At 44.1% G+C, this 23,535-nt stretch overlaps 1 protein-coding gene across 5 annotated transcripts in view; it reads right to left on the bottom strand.

The window, feature by feature from the left end:
• The window catches only part of LOC133387641 (phosphatidylinositol 3-kinase regulatory subunit alpha-like), a 239,943-nt gene that overhangs the window by 208,196 nt on the left and 8,212 nt on the right, over positions 1-23,535 (bottom strand). For all 5 annotated transcript variants that reach the window (XM_061632858.1, XM_061632853.1, XM_061632857.1 and 2 more), the window contains exons 3-4: positions 2,624-2,719; positions 124-201 (exon numbers count right to left, since the gene is read on the bottom strand). In XM_061632858.1, the coding sequence (XP_061488842.1) occupies positions 124-201; positions 2,624-2,719 (174 nt within the window). The remainder of the gene's footprint in view (positions 1-123; positions 202-2,623; positions 2,720-23,535) is intronic.

Here is a 23,535-nt window from a genome sequence, read left to right on the forward strand (position 1 = left end):
AGGTCCATGTTCAAAGCAGTTCCCTATAATCAGAAGACTGGTGAGAGAAATCTGCTTCTATTTCTTTGAGCCTTATTGCTTGCATGCTCCCTTCTGCATAGGACCCCCACGGCTGTGTCTTACCTTTCAGAAGTATCTGCTTGAGTTGAGGGTCACAAAAGGAAGTGGGAGGGGATCGGTAAAGAGCTTCATTATCTAAGCCTGTAAACGCAACAGAAACGGGAGGGGGGCACAGTCAGATCTCCTTACCATATGTAAATGATCAGTTGATCAATTAGGGTGGGCATGAAGAGGCCAGGCAGTGAAATCATATCACCAAGAGAAAGGGGCAAAGGAGTGTTTCCTCATGATGTAACTGGATTATTTCGTCCTTTGACAACTTCATTTCAGTCACAATATTCCAATGAGTATTATTTACCATGAAGTGAGAGACCTTGTTGGCTCTAAGGGGCAAAATGCAACCCATTAAACATGTCATGATGGGGAAACTGACAGCACATGAAAGTGCTTCAAAAAGCTGCTTCAGGAGGGGAAGATGTGAAGAAGGGTGGTGCTTAACCATTTGCTTTTCCCTGCTTGTTACTTCTCTGCTCCAAATCACTTGTCTTCAAGCTGCTGCTCATCAACCCCCCCTAAAACAACTTTTCTGAGGGAAAAGAGGTAATTGGGAAGTTTGTATTTGTTTTGGCCCTGACAAATGAACTCCAGACCCACATATATGGGCTCCTACTGGGAGGAAGGGAGGGATATTAATCAAATAATAAATAAATAAATATTTTCTGCAGCACCCAGAGAACAGCAACCTGTTGGAGGAGTCAGAAGTTTTTAACAGCTAGTTCTGCCTGTGAAGACCAAGAACACTGCCACAGCTGTAAGGGGGAAGCCTATGTATTTCAAGGACACCATTGATGATGGGTCACCACCACCAGGCCAGCCCTGAAGAGGAAGAAACTAAAGGAGAAATCATCCCTTTGGGCTGCTCCTGTGAGGTGTGGTGAGGGCATTCCCCAGTGAGGTGTGGTGAGGGCATTCCCCATGGGCAATTGATTGTGGGTGGGTTTGCTCCTAGGTAAGAAAGTGGAGCAGCTGAGGGGAATGTTAATCTGGCTTCCAAGTGAAAAGTGCTAGGGAGCTGTGTCCATGATGAGAATGAATGCAGCTCACAAACACATCTCCAGTGTGATCACTGGATTTTTTGTGATTTTGTATTTTATATTGTTTGGATGGATTGACTTTGGGCCCAAATGGGGTACATAAATAAATCATATCATGTTGCCGTTAGGGTCAGTTCCAAGCGTTTTCCTGCCTATGAAGGACAAGATTCCCCCACCAATTTCACATAAAGAAACCAAATGGACCGGCAGCCAAGACTTACTTCAACACTGGTGACAGGACAAGGTCCTCTACTATACATGAGAGCAACAGGCTAGTTGCAGGGGTGCAGGGACATGCTGTATGGCATACACAGCTGGTCTGTCCTCCAACCTTTTGCTGGTGTTCCCTTCTCCTCAGCATCTGTTGCACCTCATTCTTCTAAGGGAAGAGCTGGTCCTAACTGAAGTGCGCACATGCAAACTGTGATAAAAGACTATTTAGTATAGAGGTGGGAACCTCTGGCCTGTGGGCCTAATTCAACCCTTTAGTCTCCTCCTAGTGGTCCACAAGGCCATTTCTAGTACAGATCACCCAGGCGCCAAGTATGTAACATCATTTGAGGACACCTGTCAATCATTTTGATCCACTCCAGTATTCTTCATGGCTTTCCTAAGACTTAAAAATGTACATATTTTATGGACATTTTATGTATTTTACATACAAAATCGCATGTAAAGTAAGTAAAATACATAACAATACATTAAAATTGGCCTCATTCACTTTTGTTTTGCCTGTTTTTGCTGCTATCAGAATGCGACCCATGGAAGGTTGGCCAGGTTTGAATCTGGCCCTCATGCCAAAAGTGGTTCCTTATCTATGCTTTAGTACTAGAGTCTGGAGGCTAGAACCACCAGGGCCCTATCCAAAAGAGCAGAAATTATGAGTCTGCTTCCTCCTCACCCTTTACAAAGACCAGTATTTATCTGGAATTTGCAACTATCATGTAGACTAATGAAATGAAATAGAAATGGACTGCCTTCAAGTCGATCTCGACTTATGGCGACCCTATGAATAGGGTGTTCATGGTAAGCGGTATTCAGAGGGGGTTTACCATTGCCTCCCTCTGAGGCTAGTCCTCCCCAGCTGGCTAGGGCCTGCTCAACTTGTCACAGCTGCACAAGCCAGCCCCTTCTTTGTCTGCAACTGCCAGCTGGGGGGCAACTGGGCTCCTTGGGACTATGCAGCTTGCCCACGGCTGCGCAGGTGGCAGGGCACATAACCCCTGAGCCACTCACTGTGGGGGTGATCTTTAGCTGGCCCTTTATACCCAGGAGACATGAGCAGGGATTTGGACTCCCAGCCAGGCTCTCCTCCCCACTGTGCTATACCAGCTTCTATGTACACTAATAGAGAACTCAATATATATTGATCACCAGTTTAGGATGCAGAATGCCAAACAATAACAATAGCAGCAGCAGCAGCAGCAACAAACAGCAAAGACTACCACCAACAGTACTTTTCTTGATACCTTCTTTTTCTAAAGCTTCAATAAGTCTCTTCACAACCAGTAGTGCTTGTTCAGGGAGATTTAACTGATCAACAAATTCGATCTGCCCAGGGGGTCCTGTTAGGAAAAGAGAGAGAAACAGATATAATGCAGCTCATACACTTCTCATCCCAGCAGAATGAAAGCTAGGACAGTCAAGCTGCAGCATTGTCAGTGTCACCTATGGGCTCTCACTTGCAGACGTTTGATGCTAGCCAGTGAGGTATTGTCTTTGAAAACAATTAATTTTGTTTGGTTGCTACTTCCAGCTACTAAACTGCATGCACAGAGGAGAGGTGGATAACTTGGGAACATCCAGATGTTGCTGGTCTACAACTCGCATCATCCCTCACTATTTACCATGCTGTCTGGGGATGATGGGAATTGGGAGTCCAACAACATCTGGCGGGGCATGGGGCCCCCATCCCTGGTACAGAGAATGGGAAGATTTTGTTTTCAAGCATAGCATTTGAAAACTACCAGTTAACTGTAGAAGAAAATCCCAAAAATATTACCATCAAAGAGGATCAAAGAGAGAAACACATAGCTTAATTCTAGATCTAGTGTGAATTCAGAGTGGAGACAGATATAACAGTTTAAAAGCAATGGAGGTGATTTTAAAAGGCATCAACTTTTTCGTCTAGGGGTGAGCTCAGAAAAATTGTCTATTTTCAGTACAGTTCCATTTGAAACAAGGAAAAGCTAGTTTCAGAGAGTGCCTATTAGCTAGCACCTGTAACATTACCAACATACCTGTCCCAGACAATCCTCAGAGTGTTTTGCAATTGGTTTTAAATGCACTGTAACTGAAATTATCAAAAAGCAAACATTGGTTCAAATATTGTGCTTCTGAATTACCAGAAGCACATTTCAAAAATTCTGATAGTTGTAACAAAATCCACTATGCTTTGAATGAGTTATGGGGATAACAATGAGTTGTGCCGCCCTGGGCTCCTGCTGGGAGGAAGGGCGGGATGTAAATCAAATAATAAATAACCCTGTACCAGAGAGTTTTCACTATTGCCATGCTTACATTAGTAAACATTGTGCATTTTCCCCAATATTCTAACCCTTTTAAGTCCCACAATATAACTTGCCATTTATTTTTTATTTAACATGATTTATATTGCACTTAATCATCAAAACCTCTAAGTAGTTTACATAAACATAAAATAGACATTAAAATTACTGATAAAATCAGATGTTAAAAACATGTAAGCTTCAAATTTTTCAAAATACAAATAAAATCAGCAGTTTTTAAAATATACATTATAAAATAAAGTTACATATTAACATATATATCCGATTTATAGCAAAAACATTTTTAGCAGGCACCAATAATGCAACAAAGGTGTCTGCCTAATAACAATGGACAAGAGTTCAGGAGACAAGACAGAAGTGTAGGTGCTGCCACACTGAAGGATCAATTAGTTGCAAGCAGTGGCGTCACTAGGGTTGGTGTCACCCGGTGCGGTAACTCCTTGGCGAGCCCCCAAATGTCCTGGTGAGCGCACGTGCATGCACACAAAGCCAGCCACCCATGCCCCTGGAAGGGCACGCGCCGGAGGGGCACCCAGCCAGAGAAGCAGGCCTGGGAATGCCGGCGCGCCTCCCTCGCCCCGCCGACACTGCTCCCAGTCTCGCCCGCCCGCCTGCCTCCAAGGAGGAGTTGGCTGCTCTGACGTGGACCTGGAGCGCTTCTTGGCTCCTTTGCCGGGCAACGGCGCGGGCGCCCTGCCCCGCGACGGCTCTGGGTGTCACCCCGCTCATGGTGTCACCCGGGTGCGGTCCGCACTCCCCGCACCCCGCTAGTGACGCCACTGGTTGCAAGTGCAGAATGAACATTATATGGCATTTGTAAAGGTGCCCATTCTGCAGATTGAAGCACTTGAGTGGGCATATATGGAGTAAGGGAATCCTTCAAATAAACTGGTCCCAAGCTGTTAAGTAACACTTTGAATCTGGCCTGGTAACAATTGGACAACCAGCCACATGTACAGCATTCTGTACTAACTGCAGTTTCCAGACCAAGTGCAAAGGAAACCCCACATAGAGTTCATTGCAGTAATTCAGTCACAACTGCCTGGACTACCATGGTCAAGCTATCCTGGTCCAAAAACAGATGAAGTTGGTAAAAGACACTGGGCCCCCAGTGACAAAGCTGGATCCAGATGCACCCCCAGATGTCATACTTGCTCTTTTAGGGGAGTGCAACCTGGTCCAGAGCAGAAGATTGACCAGTTTCTTAGACATGGGAACTACTCATCCACAGTGCCTCAGTCTTGCCAGTATTCATGCTCAGCTTATTTTCCATCATCCATCCCACCACTGCACTGGCACCAGCCCAAGGCCCACATGGCCCCTCCTGATGCAGATGTTCTGGAGAAACAGAGCTGAGTGTCATCAGCATAACGATGGCACCTTGCTCCAAAACTCCTAATGACCACTCCCAACGGCTTCATATACTGTAGATATTAAATTGCACTGGGGATAAAATAGTGCCACTCTTCCAATGCTACTTTCTGGACTCGGCTACATAGGTAGGACTGGAACACAGTGCCCCCAATTCCCATCCCACACAGCTGGTCCAGGAGGATACTATGGTCAATGGAATCAAAAGCCACAGAGAGATCAAGAAGCAGGAGGAAGATCACACTCTCCTTGTCTCAGACTCAGTAAAGGCCATCCATTAGGGCAGCCAAAGGTCTAGAGATAACCTGTGTCATCCAAGAATGTCTGCAGCCAGCTGCCCTGCCACAACTCTCTCTCTACCATCTTCCCTAGGAAGGGGGTATTTGTGGCTGCTTCGTAGTTATTCCAAACCAAAGGGTCCAGGGCCAGTTTCTTTAAGAATTGTCATATCACCACCTGTTTCGAGGCAACAGGGACTGCACCCTTTTACAATGAAGTATTAACCATGCTCTGGACCAACCCGTCAAAGCCCCTCTGCTAGATTTAATGAGTCAAGAGAAACAAGGGCCAAGAGGGCATGCGGTCAGGCATATAGCTGCACAAACTGAAGCCAATCCCACAATACATAACAGACTGTGGCACTGGGTGCTGAAACTGGAACTGCAATAACTGTGGAGTCAAGGTCACTCAGAAGTCAAGTAACTTTATACTCAAAATGTGTAGCCAGTGGATTACAGCAGGCCCTCCAATGCTCCAGGGTCCCTCCCCCACAATAGGAGTCAGCAAACTCCAGACCATTCTCTGTCAGCCAATTACTAGAGGATGCAATGCAGGCTATGAAATATACCTTCTTTGCCTCTTACACGGTAGGTATGATTAAGTGCACTAATTATGCATTAGGTCAGCTTCAGAGTGAGACTTGCACTACTTGCACTCTAGTCCGAATAAGTCATGCCAAGACTTGGTCAAACACCTGAATTTCAAGTTCACAGTTCTATTTCATTCCAGGTCAGAAAACCAGTCAATTCTCATGTAGTATGGACACTGATCCATTTGAGTAACAGACTTCCCCCCACCTTTGCTAGGTCACTCGATAATAATAACTATAATCATCATCCTGAAGTTTTCTGAGCGCTCTACAAAGGTTGAAAAGCAACACAGTCCTCACCCGAAATCTTATAATCTAATAGACATGATACCAAAAGAAAAAAAGATAAGGAACAGGAAATCAAGCAAATCCAACTATTAATTCTTCAGATTATATGAGAATGCCTCACCACAATCTCTCAGGACTCTCATTATTTCACAAATTGTTCAAGAGAGTTGTGTGCTCTTAATATATATATAAAAATGTATTTTTAAACTACTTCTAGCATGGATTTTGTTATACACTTATTTTTAAAAGGCACAGCCTATGTGCCTCTATAGTGGGCTGTATTCAACTCAATAACTGCACTAATGCAAGGATTAGCACTACCGCAATGAGACTTTCCCCCCTCTTCTCCTGCACCATCCCCAAATCTGCTCCAGAGGGAACCACCAGAAGAGATTGAAGGAAGTGCAGGGAGAGGACAGGTAGGAGAACGTTCTGTTGTACAAGGAGAAATCCATGCACTGACGCCACCAGCAACTTAGCACTACGTTGAATGCAACCCAGTGTGCCTTTTCTCTGCTGTGATTTTCTGAAAATCCTGTACTGTATCTGATGTTTATGGCTTACAAATAAACTGAACTAATCAATATCAAAAAGTGCACATGGTTGCAGATCACCTCCCAATTCTGATACATATTTAAGCAAGTTACAGAAAATCTGCTTCATAGTTCCAGATCTCCAAAACAAAGACCCACCTTTCTATTGCAGGTTATCAATTTGTGGCATTTGCACATTTACTAGTGTGAATGCTGGCCAGTAGGTGGCTCTAAAACTCCAGAAATCAGTGACAGTTCCAGTCCTTAGGAAGTGGTAAAATTGTCAACCTTGGGATCTCATCCATTCTAGCTACAAAACTGGAATTACTGGCATCAGAACTTGGACAAAGGCTCCTTACATTTCTAAACCCAAAGTGAGTTCATCTTTGCAACATCTTCATTCAGAGTCTGTCAGATACACAAAAATATTGAAGAGCCTTTGTTGTTGTTATGTGCTTTCAAGTCGATTACGACTTATGCAACCCTATGAATCAGTGACCTCCAAGAGCATCTGTCATGAACCACCCTGTTCGGATCTTGTAAGTTCAGGTCTGTGGCTTCCTTTATGGAGTCAATCCATCCCATCTCTTGTTTGGCCTTCCTCTTTTTCTACTCCCTTCTGTTTTTCCCAGCATTATGGTCTTTTCTAGGGAATCATGTCTTCTCATTATGTATCCAAAATATGGTAACCTCAGTTTCATCATTTTAGCTTCCAGTGACAGTTCTGGTTTAATTTGTTCTAACACCCAATTATTTGTCTTTTTCACAGTCCATGGTATGCACAAAGCTCTCCTCCAACACGACATTTCAAAGGAGTTGATTTTTCTCTTATCCGCTTTTTTCACTGTCCAACTTTCACATCCATACATAGAGATCGGGAATACCATGGTCTGAATGATCCTGACTTTAGTGTTCAGTGATACATCTTTGCATTTGAGGACCTTTTCTAGTTCTCTCATAGCTGCCCTCCCCAGTCCTAACCTTCTTCTGATTTCTTGACTATTCTCTCCATTTGGTTAATGACTGTGCTGTGGTATTGATAATCCTTGACAAGTTCAATGTTCTCATTGTCAACTTTAAAGTTACATAAATCTTCTGTTGTCATTACAGAATGATGCCTTATGGCATCTTAAAGACTAATTTATAATACCATAATAAATTTGCTAGTCTTTAAGGTGCCACTAGACTCTTTGTTGCAAGAGACTAACAAGGCTATCCCTCTGGAAGTTGTTACAAATGTATTAACTAGCAACAGAAATAAACACTGTATGTCCATGTTTATAACTTTTTTCAGTCCATCACTACCCTGAGCAGGGGAAGAAGAGTGGACAATGAAGGTGGAACAGGCAGCAAAAGCTGGAGTTGCATCATTTTCCACATCATGAAATGCAGATCTTTTGAGCTGCAAACTAGCAATCTAACTGTACAATCCAAATCTTTTTTTGGACTCATCAGCGTAAGTCCCTCTCCTTGGCTCAGCTGGCAGAACTTATGCCCGCGTAAGAAAAAAGAAAAAGGAGGTGTTCCAGGGGTGTGGTGGGGCGTGGCAGGGATGGGACAGGGCAAAGGAAGACATACAATTATTCAAACCCCTTTCAGCTCAGTCACATGACCTAGCAACCTGACAAAACTTTGCCAACAAAAAGGATAGCGGCATAATTCAAATTCCTCCTGAATGGTGTTTGAGAAAGGGATAATTTAAGCTGGCATCAGTTATGCCAGCTCTCTAGAGTTAGGATCACTCTATCAGCAATCATGGAACAGCACTGGGTCACTCCCAATTCATTCCCATGTCTTTTATTGCTGTGGTGGTTAAAAGGGAATGATGGCGAAGTCCTGTCGATGTCTACTCTGGAATAAGTCTCAGTTCAATGGAGCTAACTCCCAAACATGTATTTATAGAATGTAGCCTAAATCAGGATACTGCAACTCTCCCAATCTTGAACTTGGTAAAGAATCAGAAAAGCGATATACGAGTTGAATTTCTACACTTTAAATATACTTGAGTTGACTCATACCGGCAAGTGTAAAACTGAAAATTAACTCTAAAAACCAGAGAACAATTCCAGCAGAAATAAAGGATTTCATAGTCAATAACTGCAAAGTAGCTGCCTCCAACAAAATTGCGAGGAAAATTGCAGTTGCAAAGTGAGTGTGCATCTGTTGTTCTACAATGCTTTGATATTTTAATTGTTGTAAGCCATCCTGTAACCAATTCCACTTATGTGTAGTGTGTGTATATATAAATATTGTAAGTAAATAAAAAATAAATAAGGGTGCACAGCTATTAGCAGAATCACTAATTTTCCAAAAAACGGACATGCTGCTAGAAAGGAATCTTATGAAGCTACCTCCTGGCAACCTGACAGTTATTTCTTACCCTGTACACACTTTTGTGTCCTTTCTGTGGCATGTTAAGAAAAGAGCCACGCTGGATCCAGCATCCTGACAGTGGCCAACCAACGCCTATGGAAAGTCTGCAAGCAGAACCTTACAGAGCACTCCTCTCCTCACTTGTGATTCCTAGCAACTAGTATTCAGAGGCATAACACCTCCTCCAACATTGCAGGTAGCTATCATATCTAATACCCATTGATAGCCTTATCCTCCATGAATTTGTCTAAACCCCTTTTAAAGCCATCCAAGTTGGTGGCCACCACTATATCTTGTGATAACAAATTCAACAGCTTAACCATGCACCATGCATGAAGAGGCTCTGAATCTTCCAACATTCAGCTTAGAATCATAGAATAGTAGAGTTGGAAGGGGCCTATAAGGCCATCAGGTTCAACCCCCTGCTCAATGCAGGAATCAAAATCAAAGCATTCCCGACAGATGGCTGTCCAGCTGCCTCATGAATGCCTCCAGCGTCGGAGAGCCCACTACCTCTCTAGGCAATTGGTTCCATTGTCATATGGCTCTAACAGTTAGGAAGTTTTTCCTGGTGTCCAGTCAAAATCTGGCTTCCTGCAACTTGAGCCCATTATTCCGCGTCCTGCACTCTGGGATCATCGAGAAGAGATCCCGGCCCTCCTCTATGTGACAACCTTTCATGTACTTGAAGAGTGCTATCATATCTCCCCTCAGTCTTCTTTTCTCCAGGCTAAACATGCCCAGTTCAAACAGTCTCTCCTCATAGAGCTTTGTTTCCAGTCCCCTGATCATCTTTGTTGCCCTCCTCTGAACCTGTTCCAGTTTGTCTGCATCCTTCTTGAAGTGCGGAGACCAGAACTGGATGCAGTATTCAAGATGAGGCCTAACCAGTTCTGAATAGAGGGGAACTAGTACTGCATGTGATTTGGAAACTATACTTCTGTTAATGCAGCCTGATATAGCATTTGCTTTTTTGCAGCCACATCACACTGTTGGCTCATATTCAGCTTGTGATCAACAACAATTCCAAGATCCTTCTCACATGTCGTACTGCTGAGCCAAGTATCCCCCCATCTTATAACTGTGCATTTGGTTTCTTCTTCCTAAGTTTAGAACTTTGCATTTATCCCTGTTGTATTTCATTCTGTTGTTTTCAGCCCAATGCTCCAGCCTAACAAGGTCCCTTTGAATTTTGTTTCTGTCTTCCACAGTATTACCTATGCCCCCCAACTTTGTATCATCTGCAAATTTGATAAGCATGCTTTGTACCTCCTCATCTAAGTCGTTAATAAAAATGTCACTGCTTCACTGAATGACCTCGGGTTCTAATATTATAAGAGAAGGAGGAAAATCTCTAACTACTTTTTTAACACCATGCATAATTTTATATACCTGTATCATGTCCCGCACTACTCAGCTGTTTTCTAAGCTAAAAAGGCCCAAACGCTGTAACCTTTCCTCATACGGGAGTTGCTCCAACCCCTTGATGATTTTAATTTTCCTTTTCTGAAACTTTTCCAGCTCTGCAATATTCTTTTTGAGGTGAGGCAACTAGAACTGTACACAATATTCCAGGTGTACACATAACAACATTACAACATCGACAGTTGTACTTTTCAATCCCTTTCCAAATGATCCCTAAGACGGAATTGTCTTTTTCACAGCTGCCACACGCTGGTTCAGCATTTTCATTGATCACCACCATGATCCCAAGGTCTCTTTCTTGCTATTTCACCATCAGTTCAGACTGCATTTAGCATATACATGAAGTTACAATTTCCCTCCCAATGTGCATTACTCTACACTTGCAATGTTCTACTGTCGTCCCCAAATCTACAGTTTATATACTAAATTGTTTTTCTATATTAAATTGTTTAATTGTTTTATGTATGAAATTTTGTAATTTCTTTTATTGTTAATGTTTTATTGTTCAGTTGCTTCAAAATATTTTAAGGAAATCTATTAATAAATGGAATGAAATAAACAAATAACTTTTCTCTCTCTAGGAATGCCATAGTGATTTCTACTAGCTAAGCCATTTCTTTGTTCATATGTTATAGGTCAATTAATTGCAGTGCCCTATATGTCAAGTTTTGCCATTTACCAACAAACTAGTTTCCTTTCTGAAACAAATACCACACAGTACTGCAAGAAAACGTGATCCTGCCTACATTAAGACCGATTCACAGGACCTCTGGTCAGGGCTGTGGAGTCGGTACACCAAACCTTCGACTCCAACTCCGACTCCTCTATTTTTCTACTGTGACTCCGACTCCTTCATAAATGGCAAATGTATATTAACTAGTAATAACAAATTTACTGTAGTAAAATGGTAGCAAAAGGCATTTCATCACCACCACGTGAATCATCAGGCTAGATTGACAGAACATAAAATATATTTATTTGATTAAAATTTCTGAACAAGAAAACTTTCCTAAATTCCTATGAAAGTTTTTATTTTGAAGCCGAAGTCGGTACATTTCTACAGACTCCGACTCAACCCAAAATTGCTTCTGGATCCGACTCCGACTCCACGACTCCAACTCCACAGCCCTGCCTCTGGTATGTGTTGAAATGTGGGTTGATAACATGTGCTGAGACTAGGGTTGCCAGGTCAGAAGCATCCCAAACCCTGAGGTGTCAGGGGCGGGCCTTAGTGATGTCATGGGGCATGTTCTAGTGATGTCATAGGGGCAGGCCCTGGTGATATCAAGGGGTGGGCCCTGGTGATGTCATTAAGAATGATACATTAAGCATCAACCAGTCACTTGGAACATACCACTCAAACAAACAAACAAACATCTCCGATTGGAAATTATGATAGAAATCTTAGCTAAACGAGGGTATTTCCAGGTCCAGCTGAAGTGACGGGATCATTCCTTCTCACCTGCTTAGACAGCCTGGGTAAGGAATATTTAATCTAGCCTACTTGCTTCTGCAAGAAGGGTTTAAGTACCGCCAGGCCAGGCCAGGCCAGTCACAAGAAGGCCATTATAGGAAGAAAGCCATGCCTTGGGGATGTTAGATGGGAACACTCAGGAGTAAAGATGGATGCCCTGAAGACTGCAATTTTAACCACACTTACTAAGGACTCAGCCCCATAGAACTCAACAGGACATTGGGTTTGCAAAAGTATAATCATGTGCTCAGCGTGCACGCATGTACTGCCAGCCCATATTTCGGCACGCATCCAGGTTCTCATGAATCAGGTGGGCTAGGGCCAAAAAGGATACTTTGGTCGAACCTGGCTTTTAATCAAAACAATCCTAAACCCCCCAAAACCCTTGCTAAAATCAAAAATATGGGTCAAACATGAATAGTTGGCAAGTTTTAGGGACAGTGGTAGACACATTTATGTGCAAACAGCACACTCACACAAACTCAGCAATACAGTATTATTTTTCCAAGTGTCTAAAGCAATATCTTTCAATAAGTTTATAGGGGTTAGGAGTGCTGTGTTCCAAAGGAGGAAGGGATCTATAATTATGGAATTTTAGTTGAAAAACCCATTTTCTTATGTGTTGATTTGAAGCAACTCCTCTTATGAAATCCTGCTTGTCAAAACTGGGTCAAATTTGTTTGTATTCTTTGGTTTCCTTGGCTCTTTCTTGACTGTTGGATGGACGGAGAGAGATGCTTCTCTTCACACCTTTGCCAGGAACAGCTGGGCAAGGAGGGGAGTCTGCCAAGGACACCATGCCCTCACGGCAAGCAGGAGGTAGGAATGCAGCTCTAACTTGACAGGATGCAATAGGATGCCCTGCCACAGTAGCTGAAACAGTCACTGCTCATGAGCCCTGCATCAGAACAAGGCCAATAAAAGCAGCAGCTTCCCTCACTCCCTGCTCTTTTCTTTTTCTTTTTAGTTTGGGATTGCAACTTATTTGCTGCAGGATTCAAGTTTCACACACACATGTAGTGAGATATTTTATATTTTGAACATTATTATTATGTATATCCATTTTTCTTTCACAAAGGATACATCCTTACTTGCCTCTTCTTTTCAAGAATGGCCCGTATTCCAAAATCACCATAGCCTTAGAAATCGTAACAGATGCTGGTATTTCAAATGCCATGGCACTGGAGTGTTCCTTTATCTGGGTGCAATCCACACTGAAGCCCCTTTCATTTGCAAGACATCACTGTAACGGTATTTTTTTGCAAAAGCAATTGAATGATACTCCAACGAACCCCATCCCACTGGCAATCCTGCAAGTCTGTGGGTGTAAAGAAGTGACTACTAAAGGGACCAAAATTGGTTACATATATTTAGCCTAGCAAATTCCCTTTTTAAGGAAGGTCCTGCACTGATAATCCTGAAGCGCCTGGCCTTTGTATAACTAAGGAAATGGCAACAGAATTTCTAGAAGGGGGCTGTGAAATGTGCTCATTCTGTGTCTGTATGAAATATAAGCAGTCCTGAGATGAGATCAGGCTGAGGTGAAAGAGTTTAGCTGGAGCCCTGGAAGCATCATTAGGGTGCAAGTCCTTCTCCCCCTAGGTATCTGATGGGAGTACAGTATCTGCTGGGATGTTAATGTTGTGAACCCCTACCTATGTTCAACTTGTATATCTCCTAATAAATGTAAACAGAATCAGTTTCCCATAAATTCATTTCAAAGGAATGAATTGGAACTCCTAAAACTTCTTACTGCTGTGAGTATTAGGGTGGGCATAAGAATAATATACAAATCTGTTTATCTATATAAAAAAAGACAACATTGTGCATGTTGAGATGAGCCCTAACACCAGCAGCTTTCTTTGTAAGAATGGACCTGGGTTGAAGGCCGCCTCTACGTCACAGTGTATCCTACCTAACTATAATCATGATGATACGCAGCTCTACTTCTCCTTTTCATCTTCTTCAGGTGAGGCTGTCAATGTACTAAACCGCTGCCTGGCCGCGATAATGGACTGGATGAGAGCTAATAAACTGAGACTCAATCCTGACAAGACTGAGATGCTGTTGGTGGGGGGGTCTCTGCCCAGATGGTTGATGTCCGACCTACCCTAGATGGGGTTACACTCCCCTTGAAGGAGCAGGTCTGTAGTTTGGGGGTCTTATTAGATCCGCTCCTGTCACTGGAGGCTCAGGTAGCCTCGGTGGCACGGAATGCGTTCTATCAGCTTCGGCTGGTAGCCCAACTACGACCCTATCTGGACAGGGAGAACCTCACCACAGTTATTCATGCTCTGGTAACCTCTAGATTGGACTACTGTAATGCACTCTACGTAGGGTTACCTTTGAAGACGGTTCGGAAACTTCAGCTAGTGCAGAATGCTGTGGCCAGAGTTCTTACTTGGACTAAAAAATCTGACCATATAACACCTGTCCTGGCCCAACTGCACTGGCTACCAATATGTTTCCGGGCCAGATTCAAAGTGTTGGTTCTTACCTATAAAGCCCTTAATGGCATCGGACTGCAATACCTGGTGGAACGCCTCTCCCGCTATGTACCTACCCGCTCGCTACGCTTGATGTCAAAGGCCCTTCTCCGGGTCCCAACTCATAGGGAGGCCCGGAGAGCAATAACTAGATCTAGGGCCTTCTCAGTGGTGTCCCCCGAATTATGGAATGCCCTCCCTGACGAGATACGCCTGGCGCCTTCTTTGTTATCTTTTCGGTGCCAGGTAAAGACCTACCTCTTTGCCCAGGCATTTTAATCTTAATCTTAATTTTAATTTTAAACTTAAATCTAATTGTAATTGTAATTTTATTTTAATCTTTGTCTTAATCTTGCTTTTATAATGTTGTATTGTACCCACACTCACCTGTATTTTAATGTGGTTTTATCCTGTTGTACACCGCCCTGAGAGCTTGTCGCTATAGGGCGGTCTAAAAGTGCAATAAATAAAATAAAAATAGATAAAAAATAAATCACCCAACTGAAAGCAACGAATCAGTACCTTTCTAAGGGAAGATGTGGGGGGAAATGGGCAAACTCTCCTGTCCATGCCTGGTGGCAGCAGCTTTACAAAGAAAGAGTTCTAAAATCCATGTCACAAAAAGCAGGCAAGAAAGATCACGGGTAGCAGCCCTTTTTCTGCAGTATATTACAGCAAAAGGAGCAAAACATGTTTTGTGTGAGAGAAATAGACTGCATAGCTTCACAATATTAGTGTCCAGCCCAGAGCCCGAGATACAAGATGAAGGTGAGGCTTGGTTCAATTCACGTTTTATTAGGGTGATGGTTATATCCAAAGCAGTGCGCTTCATAAACCTGTCTACTCTAGCTCACTACTTTCCCTAGCAAAGCTACCTAAACAGCCTGTGCAGCGTGTGGGGAGAGTTGAATCGGCACTAGAGCCTGGGCGGGCACCTGCTTAAGTAGGGAAGGTCTTCACCCGTAAACAATGACTCCTCCGAAGTTCCACCCTCTCAAGGTCTCTTTTCTCACACCATCTTGCGCAAGGTGAGAGGGAGCAAGCCTCCAACAGCCCATCTGACAGTAGGGCTTCGGTAGGTGAAGGCTCAACTTCAGAGAGCGGGAAGCTGGCTGGCGGGGAAGCATTTGAAGTGCCAGGCGACGATTCCTGTGGGGGCGTGGTTGGGGCACAAGGGGTCGCTTCCCAACAGATCAGGCACGGGACTCAAAGGTGGAGCGGGAACTGCCTGGATGGGGGGACTGTCCAATGGAGTCTGCGGGCTGACTGTGCTCCCCCTTCCTTCAACGCTCCCAGGGACCTCATCCTCATCTGACTTCTCTCTCTGAGCTAACTCCTCTTGTGTCTGGGGAACAACATCATCCCCTCCTCCATGCACCATCTCCCCCCACCCCCTGTGCTTGGGCTTGTCCAGGTAAGCATCATGGAACTCCCTCACCAAGTCCAACTCATTAATGTTGTCGGCTGATTCCCATGAATGCTCCGTCTGGTCATATAACTTCCAGTGAATCAAATATTGAAGCCGCCCTTGGCGTTTCTGCAAGTCCAAAATCTGTTCCACTTCATATTCCTCTTGCCCATTCACTGTGATGGGGGGCATTCTATGGGGATCCAGAGGGTGTTCCACAGTAAGCAGGGAGTGATGAAACACTCGGTGTATCTTGAAGGAAGGAGGCAGCCTCAGATGAAAAGCCGATTGATCTGAGCCTCCACCTCAAAGGGGCCCACCTTTCGATCTTCTAACTTATGGCAGCACCCCCATGGAGGCAGGTAATGTGTGGACAGCCACACCCTGTCTCCCCCACGGATTACGGGCTCCTCCTATCGGTGCTGATCTGCGACTCTCTTATAGTCCATCTTTGCCCTCTCTAACTGTTCCTTTAACAGCTGCTGCATTGCCTGGAGCTCTTGCACAAGGTCCTTGGCGGCTGGAATGGAGGGGCTGCCGTGTGGGGCGGCGAACGCTCAGGGGTGGTATCCCAGGTTGGCAAAGAATGGAGTCTGTTGCATGGTAGTGTGCACTGCATTGTTGTAAGCGAACTCCACTAAAGGCAAAAAGGACACCGAGGTGTCCTGTTGGTAGTTGACATAACAGTGGAAATATTGCTCCAACGTGGCATTCATTCTCTCAGTCTGACCATCCGTCTGCAGGTGATGAGACGACGACAGTCTCAGTTCGCTCTGCAGCAGTTGCCACAAGGCGCTGGAAAACTGAGCTGTAAACTGTGTCCCTTGGTCTGAAACTAAACTGTCTGGGAGGCCGTGCAACCTGTACACGTGCTGCACATACAGTTGAGCCATGTCTCGTGTGTTTGGGAGTCCCATGCACGGAATGAAATGAGCCATTTCAGTAAAAGCATCCACCACCACCAACACTGTTGTCTTCCCCCACACGGAGGGAAGGTCAGTGATGAAGTCCATAGTTACTATCTGCCAAGGACCATGGGGGGTAAGGAGAGGCTCTAAGAGTCGTGCTGGCCATTCCATGACATGTTTAGCTCTGGCACAGGTGGGGCGGGGCAGGACTGGATGTAGCGCTCCACCTCCCCCTTCATCCGGGCCCACCAAAACTCCCTGGCGACTGACTGCAAAGTTTTGAAGACTCCAAAGTGCCCAGCAGTGGGGAGTCATGACACTGATGCAGGACCTTGGCTCTCATGTCACTGGGGGGCATGTACACAGCATCGTGATGATACAGCACCCCCCTTCAGCATGTAGCCCTCTGGACTCCCAGTAGACTGCTCCTCTAACTCTGAGTGCTTTTCCTGGACAAACAGATCCAGTAGGGGGGCAACTGATTGGCTTCCTTTTTGTCAAACGCATCCCGGTACTTCTCATACTTGTCCGGCAAGATAACTCCCTCCTGCAGTACGACTCCAGCCACAACATCGGGGGGGGGGGCTTCTTGTATGGTTGGCAGTGCTGATGGCAATATCCCGAGGTAAACACCACCACTGCTTTGTCCCAGAAAATTGTGGGGTTGTGCTGAACCAACCAGGGCATTCCCAACATCACTGGGAAGTGAGTCAGGGAAGCCACGTAGAATGACAGTCTCTCCACGTGTCCCAGGATTTCCATTTCTAGTGTCCCCATTGCCCTGGTAACAGTTCCTGACTTTAAGAACTGCCCATCAATGGTCTTGACGGACAAGGGCTGCTCAAGCATTTGGGTGGGCACGCCATGCTCCTGAGTGAAATTCCAGACCATAAAACTTGATGAAGCCCCACTGTCGATCATGGCGCTAAAGTGAAGACTTTGTCCCGAACGAAGAGTCAGTCAAACCGGCAGGTGAAGGGCAGGCTGCAACGGGAGGGGTTGCTGGTGAGGCCACAGTGTCTGCATCGCTCCCAACTCTTTGGCCTCTACAAGAGCTGGGATTTGAAGTTTTCCTGCACCGGAGCTCTTTCTCCCTTCGAGGGGCATCCTCAGGCCAGGTGCCCCCCTTTCCTGCAGTACAGACATAACCCCGCCCTCCTGCGCTTCTCCTTCTCCTCCTCTGACAGATGTGATCTAGCCCCTCCGATTTGCATGGGCTCCACCCCCCCCCATGAATTTGAGGTTCCCACGCTAGGCAGGAAAGGGATGTGGGGGAGAGGTGGGGGAGCCTGAGAACATGGAAATTCCACCCTGTGCTCCAAGTGGCGACCTTCAATCTGACTGTCTATCTGCAAATATAACTGAATCAGCCCCACCAGGCTGCCAGGCAGGGAGGTGCGTGCCAATCATCCAGCACCTATGGGCTAAGCCCATTCCGGTAGAAGTACATCAAAGCTGGGTCATTGTACTCCACCTCCTGGGCTAAGACACGAAACGTGTTAGTATAGGTCACCACGGAGCCTTTCCCCTGCTTCAAGGTCCCTAGCTGGTGGGTGACCATCTCTTTATGCTGAGGATCACAAAACATCTCGGTCATGGCTGCGACGAAAGCAGTATATTGACCCAGGACAGGTAGTTTCTTTTTTTTTTTTTTTCAATAATTTTTATTCAGATTTTCATAAAACATACAAGACAAAATCATAAAACATTCAAAAACAAAAAACAAAATCAAAAATAGTTAAACAAAAAGAAAAAAAAGAAAAAAAAACAAAAATAAAAAATAAAGAGTAAAATATTGACTTCCCATTTGTCAAAGATCAAATCAGTTATAAGTCTATAATATATAACAATCCTGTCTCTTAAGTCATATTATAAAATCACTTTCCTCCAGTAGTTATCTTACTTAATCATCAAATCTCATAAACATTACTTTATTCTTTCCACAAAAAGTCAAAGAGAGGTTTCAATTCTTTAAGAAATATATCTATCAATTTTTTTTTCCAGATAAGCATATCGATTAATCCATCTCATTACTAATTATGATAATCTTGTTGTCATAACCATAGTCAAAATAAACATTTCAATTAATCCATCACATCAGAATCTGTTAGGTTCAGTAATTTCAGTAGCCATTGTTCTATTATCCCTATTAGTTCCATTTTCCATCTTCCATCTTCAGTAGTCTTGTTAAGTCCAGTAATTTCAGTATCCAATCTTCCATTATCAGTAATCCATAATAATCTTGCTGTCAAAGCCATAGTCATATAGTAAGAGTCTAATGGGAATTACCTCTATCCCAAATATTTTCTTGCCATCCATTCTGAATAGGTTGCTGAAATACTGCTGTAAAATCATATCTCTGTTCTTTTTTTCAAAATACACTGGGTCATCTCTTGAAAGTTTTTCCATTGTCACATGGCTGCAGTTAATTCCATAGATTTTCTCTATATTGGGCTCCATCACATCATTCCAGTCCAGAAGATTATCCATGCCATTGATAACTTTATCTCTAGAATCTTCATTAATTTCTTCAGAGATAACATTGAGTTCCAAACAATAGATTTTATTTCTAAAATCCATAGACTCCAAATCTTGTTCCTGTTCCACGTTTGTTCCAATCTCCGGGATCTCCTCTCTCACAGGGACCCCTGTTCCAGTCTCCAGGGTCTCCTCTCTCACAGGGACCCCTGTTCCAGTCTCCAGGGTCTCCTCTCTCACAAGGACCCCTATGTCTTTAATCTCCTGTGTCTCCAAACAATAAATTTTGTTTCTAAAGTCCATAGACTCCAAATCTTTTTCCTGTTCCACGTTTGTTCCAATCTCCGGGGTCTCCTCTCTCACAGGGACCCCTTCCAGGGTCACCTCTCTCACAGGGACCCCTATATCTTTAATCTCCTGCTTCATTTTACTCAATTCAATTTTCAGCTCCTTACAACCCTGTCGCAGGTTTTGTTTCGTTATCTCAATCTCATCCATTATTTTCTGAAACATAGTTATTTCCAGCTTCTCAGCCACTTTCTTAATTGCCATTTTAAAAGAAAAATATAGAAAAACCACTTCTTATTTCAGCAACAATTGGGTTAATACTCCAAACTTGGTGACATCACAGTATAAACAGAGCAGACAGCCTTATCTCTCCATGCTTAAGTAAACAAAATGCAGTTCCCAGGATCGAAACAATTAATGGCGGTCGTCAGAAAACAGATTCGTCAAAATAAAATAGACCAAAAAGAGAGTAGTCTCAAACAATATAATATTCTTCAAAATAAAAATCTGGAATAGAAATCCCTCTTCAGGACAGGTAGTTTCTTATGAGATACGGGGTAGCCCAACTTGGCTGCTTCTCCTTCCAAGAGGCTGATGATAAATGCCACCTTCACATCATTATTCAGAAATTTGGCTTGACGTACACGTATGTATCGTTCACACTGGGCAAGGAATGTGGCGAACTGGTCACTCTGGCCACCATAGCGAGGAGGTAGTCCCACTGGCACCTTGACTCAGACGGGTAGCACTGCCGCCGGTGGTGTGCCTCCTTGTGCAATCAGGCCTCGAAGGTTTTGATTCTCGAGTTGGAGATTCTGGGTTACTGCCTGGAGATTCTGGGCTTCGGCATACAAGCCTTGGACAGTTCCTTGAAGTTCTCCTTCAGTGTCACTGCTAGCCTCCATGGTGTCAGTCATGGGAGCGTCAGTGAAGGGAGGTGATGGCTGATTCAAGCTGTCCTGCCCAGAGCCCGAGACACGAGACGGAGGCGAGGCTTGGTTCAATTTTCCTTTTTTTAGGGTGATGGTTATATCCAAAGCAGTGCGCTTCATAAACCTGTCTACTCTAGCTCACTACTCTCCCTAGCTAAGCTACTTAAACAGTCTCTGCAACGTGTGGGGAGAGCTGAATCAGCACTAGAGCCTGGGCAGGCACCTGCTTAAGTAATTAAGGTCTTCGTCTGTAAACAACGGCTCCTCCAAAGTTCCACCCTCTCAAGGTCCCTTTTCTCACACCATCTCGCACGGGTTGAGAAGGGATGAGCCTTCAACGGCCCATCTGACAGCAGGGCTTCGGTAGGTGACAGCTCGGTTTCAGGGAGTGGGAAGCTGGCTGGCGGAGAAGCATTTGAAGTGCCAGGTGGGGATTCCTGCAGGGGTGTGGTTGGCATGCGCGAGGGGTCACTTCCCAACAGCTCAGGCAGGGGACTCCCAGGCGGAGCAGGAACTGCCTCAATGGGGGGGCTGGCCGATGGAGTCTGCAGGCTGACTGTGCTCCCCCTTCCTTCAACGCTCCCAGGGACCTCATCCTCATCTGACTCCTCTCTCTGAGCTAACCCTCTTGCGCCTGGGGCGCAACAATCAGATAACACAAACACACAACACTGCAATCCTGTGTTTTGGAGTAAGTCCCACTCCATGCAGTGGAACTTGAGCATAAATATGCAAATAGGATTGGGCTGTAATTCACTTGCTCTGCCTATTCCTTCTAGCTCACTAGCTTGCCTTTATCCTGTTTCCCAATGCTACAATCAAGATAGTGTGAATTAATGTTGCTGGATATACAACAAATACCTTCTAAACATGTTCCCAAAGAGACCCAACATCCAACTTTTATATCTGGCAATGCATTTGCCTTTTTCAACACATGATTTAGAACAAAGGCCACATGTTGACAGCTGGAAGACAAATCCACAAGGTTGCTGCAAGTCTTTGGTGGATCCCATTCTCAACCCAGTATTTGGGAATCACTGGTACTGAAAATACTACCTTGATTCAAGGGGATGGACTAGATGATCTTGTTGTTTGAGAAACAAAAGTAAAACATTCCTGTCTACTGCCTAGGATGGCAAGGAGTAATTGGATTAGGAATTCTGCATCAATTTGCCCCTAGGTTACTGCACTGCTAGACTAAACAGCAGTAAGAATTTCTGCATGGTAGATTTCAAATTCAAAGGGATCTAGCCTTATATTCTCATTGGATTCTGATGGGCAATAAAAAGAGATAACTGACTTGTTGTAGGAGAACATTCATACATGTGCATGATGAGGACGACACAAAGCTGCTCACCTTACAACACCTGCAACTCCCACATGGTGTTTGATATAAAGTGACAACTCTATCAAAGGCAATAATTCTCAAGGCTGCCCCCCCTTCTTTCAGTGAAAAGAAGGTGAAGCATAAATCCTGCTTTGATCAGCATTCCCATTACAAAGGGTCATTGCTTATCATCTGCTGGGTTGCACCATAAGGTCCTGTAGCTCACAGATGAACAAGATGACCTTTTGGTGATCCTGTCTTAAGGAAGAACTCAGGCCTCATGTACACTGGGAAGTTGCTAAGCTCATGATGTGCAGTTCAAGTGGACACTGTATTGATTCCTACAGGGACAAATGAGTCTATTTTAGTTCATGTCACAGGTGTTAACTCATAAATCCATTCTGTCCCATTTCTGCATTAATCTGTTATATTACACACACACACACACACTAGCATTTCAATACCTGTTTTGAAATATATTTTCCTCTTAAAATATGTATTTCTAAATATATTTTATCTCAGAATATGCATGGTCTGAACTTGCCGTTTCTTTTGTAATGGAAGTTCAGAATGATTAAGAAAGCGGAAACAACCTGTAAATACATTTCTTATTTGACTACTTACGCCACTGATAGCAGAGATTGAACTTTTCACTATTGATTCACCCTACATTCCCTCTAAGGAAGAAGGCTGGCTTGTAATGGTCTCAAATTCCCATAAACATGTGAGGCATCTCCTCTGTTTGCTCAGGTGACCAAAGATGCTCTGTTAGACCTTACATTCTCTCCAAACATTTTTTCAAAAAGAAACTCTGCACATGATCTGAAGCCCAAGACTCTGTTCAAGCAGTTAAAATGTGACCAGTCAGATTGACCTTCTGATTTTATCTGCAAATCTGTGTGTGATTTGTTGCCTTACTTTATTTACAAATGCTGGAATTTGGCTTCCTTAGTAGTTTAAACGGGCATTTCTTTGTAATTTCTTGCTAAAATCTTCCACATGTGCTAAGACTGCTCAGTTGTTAAGCTACCAGTTGTGCTCCAAGGATAGTTCACAAAGTTCCGTAAGATGTGGTATCCTCTGGGATTTGGGAAAGTAAAACTAAAGCTCCTTTCTTTTTATTTTTTCCCAGAGCTGCTGTAGATTGAGGAGTCCCTGTCAGCTAGTTAGACAGCTAATTTGTCAGGTAGCAGTCTATTGTGGTTATTGTGGAGGGGACCCTTACACAAAAAGGGGTGTCTGCCTATGGGGAAAAGATCCCTCCCCCAGATTGTCACACTCTCCTTGTCGTGGAGCAGCAGTGTGTCCCAAGAGGTTTCTTTCAAATGCTAATTTCAACTGCATACAGCTTAGAGGTATGTTTTTGCCTTTAAGTGTTATAAATGTGCACCTGGTTCTTCACAGCACTGTTCTCCTCCTAACTGAATGAAGTATTTAGACCCTCAGAATTCTGTGTGCACTAGCAAGGATGCAAGGACTGGTTTCCAACTATGTCAGACAGTACTGGCCCAGCCAGTTTAGAACCAACAGTTGGCAGATACGCCCTAGTATCAAGCACATGTTGACATTTTGTTTCTCCTTTCATCTGAATCACGTTAGATTACTGCAATGCATAATATGTGGGGTGGCTCTTGAAGACTGTTCAGAAACTTCAGCTGGTTCAGAATACGGCAGGTAGATTATTAATCTTGGCC

Source organism: Rhineura floridana, chromosome 6, assembly GCF_030035675.1.
Source record: "Rhineura floridana isolate rRhiFlo1 chromosome 6, rRhiFlo1.hap2, whole genome shotgun sequence".
In the NCBI taxonomy this organism is placed as follows: Eukaryota; Metazoa; Chordata; class Lepidosauria; order Squamata; family Rhineuridae; genus Rhineura; species Rhineura floridana.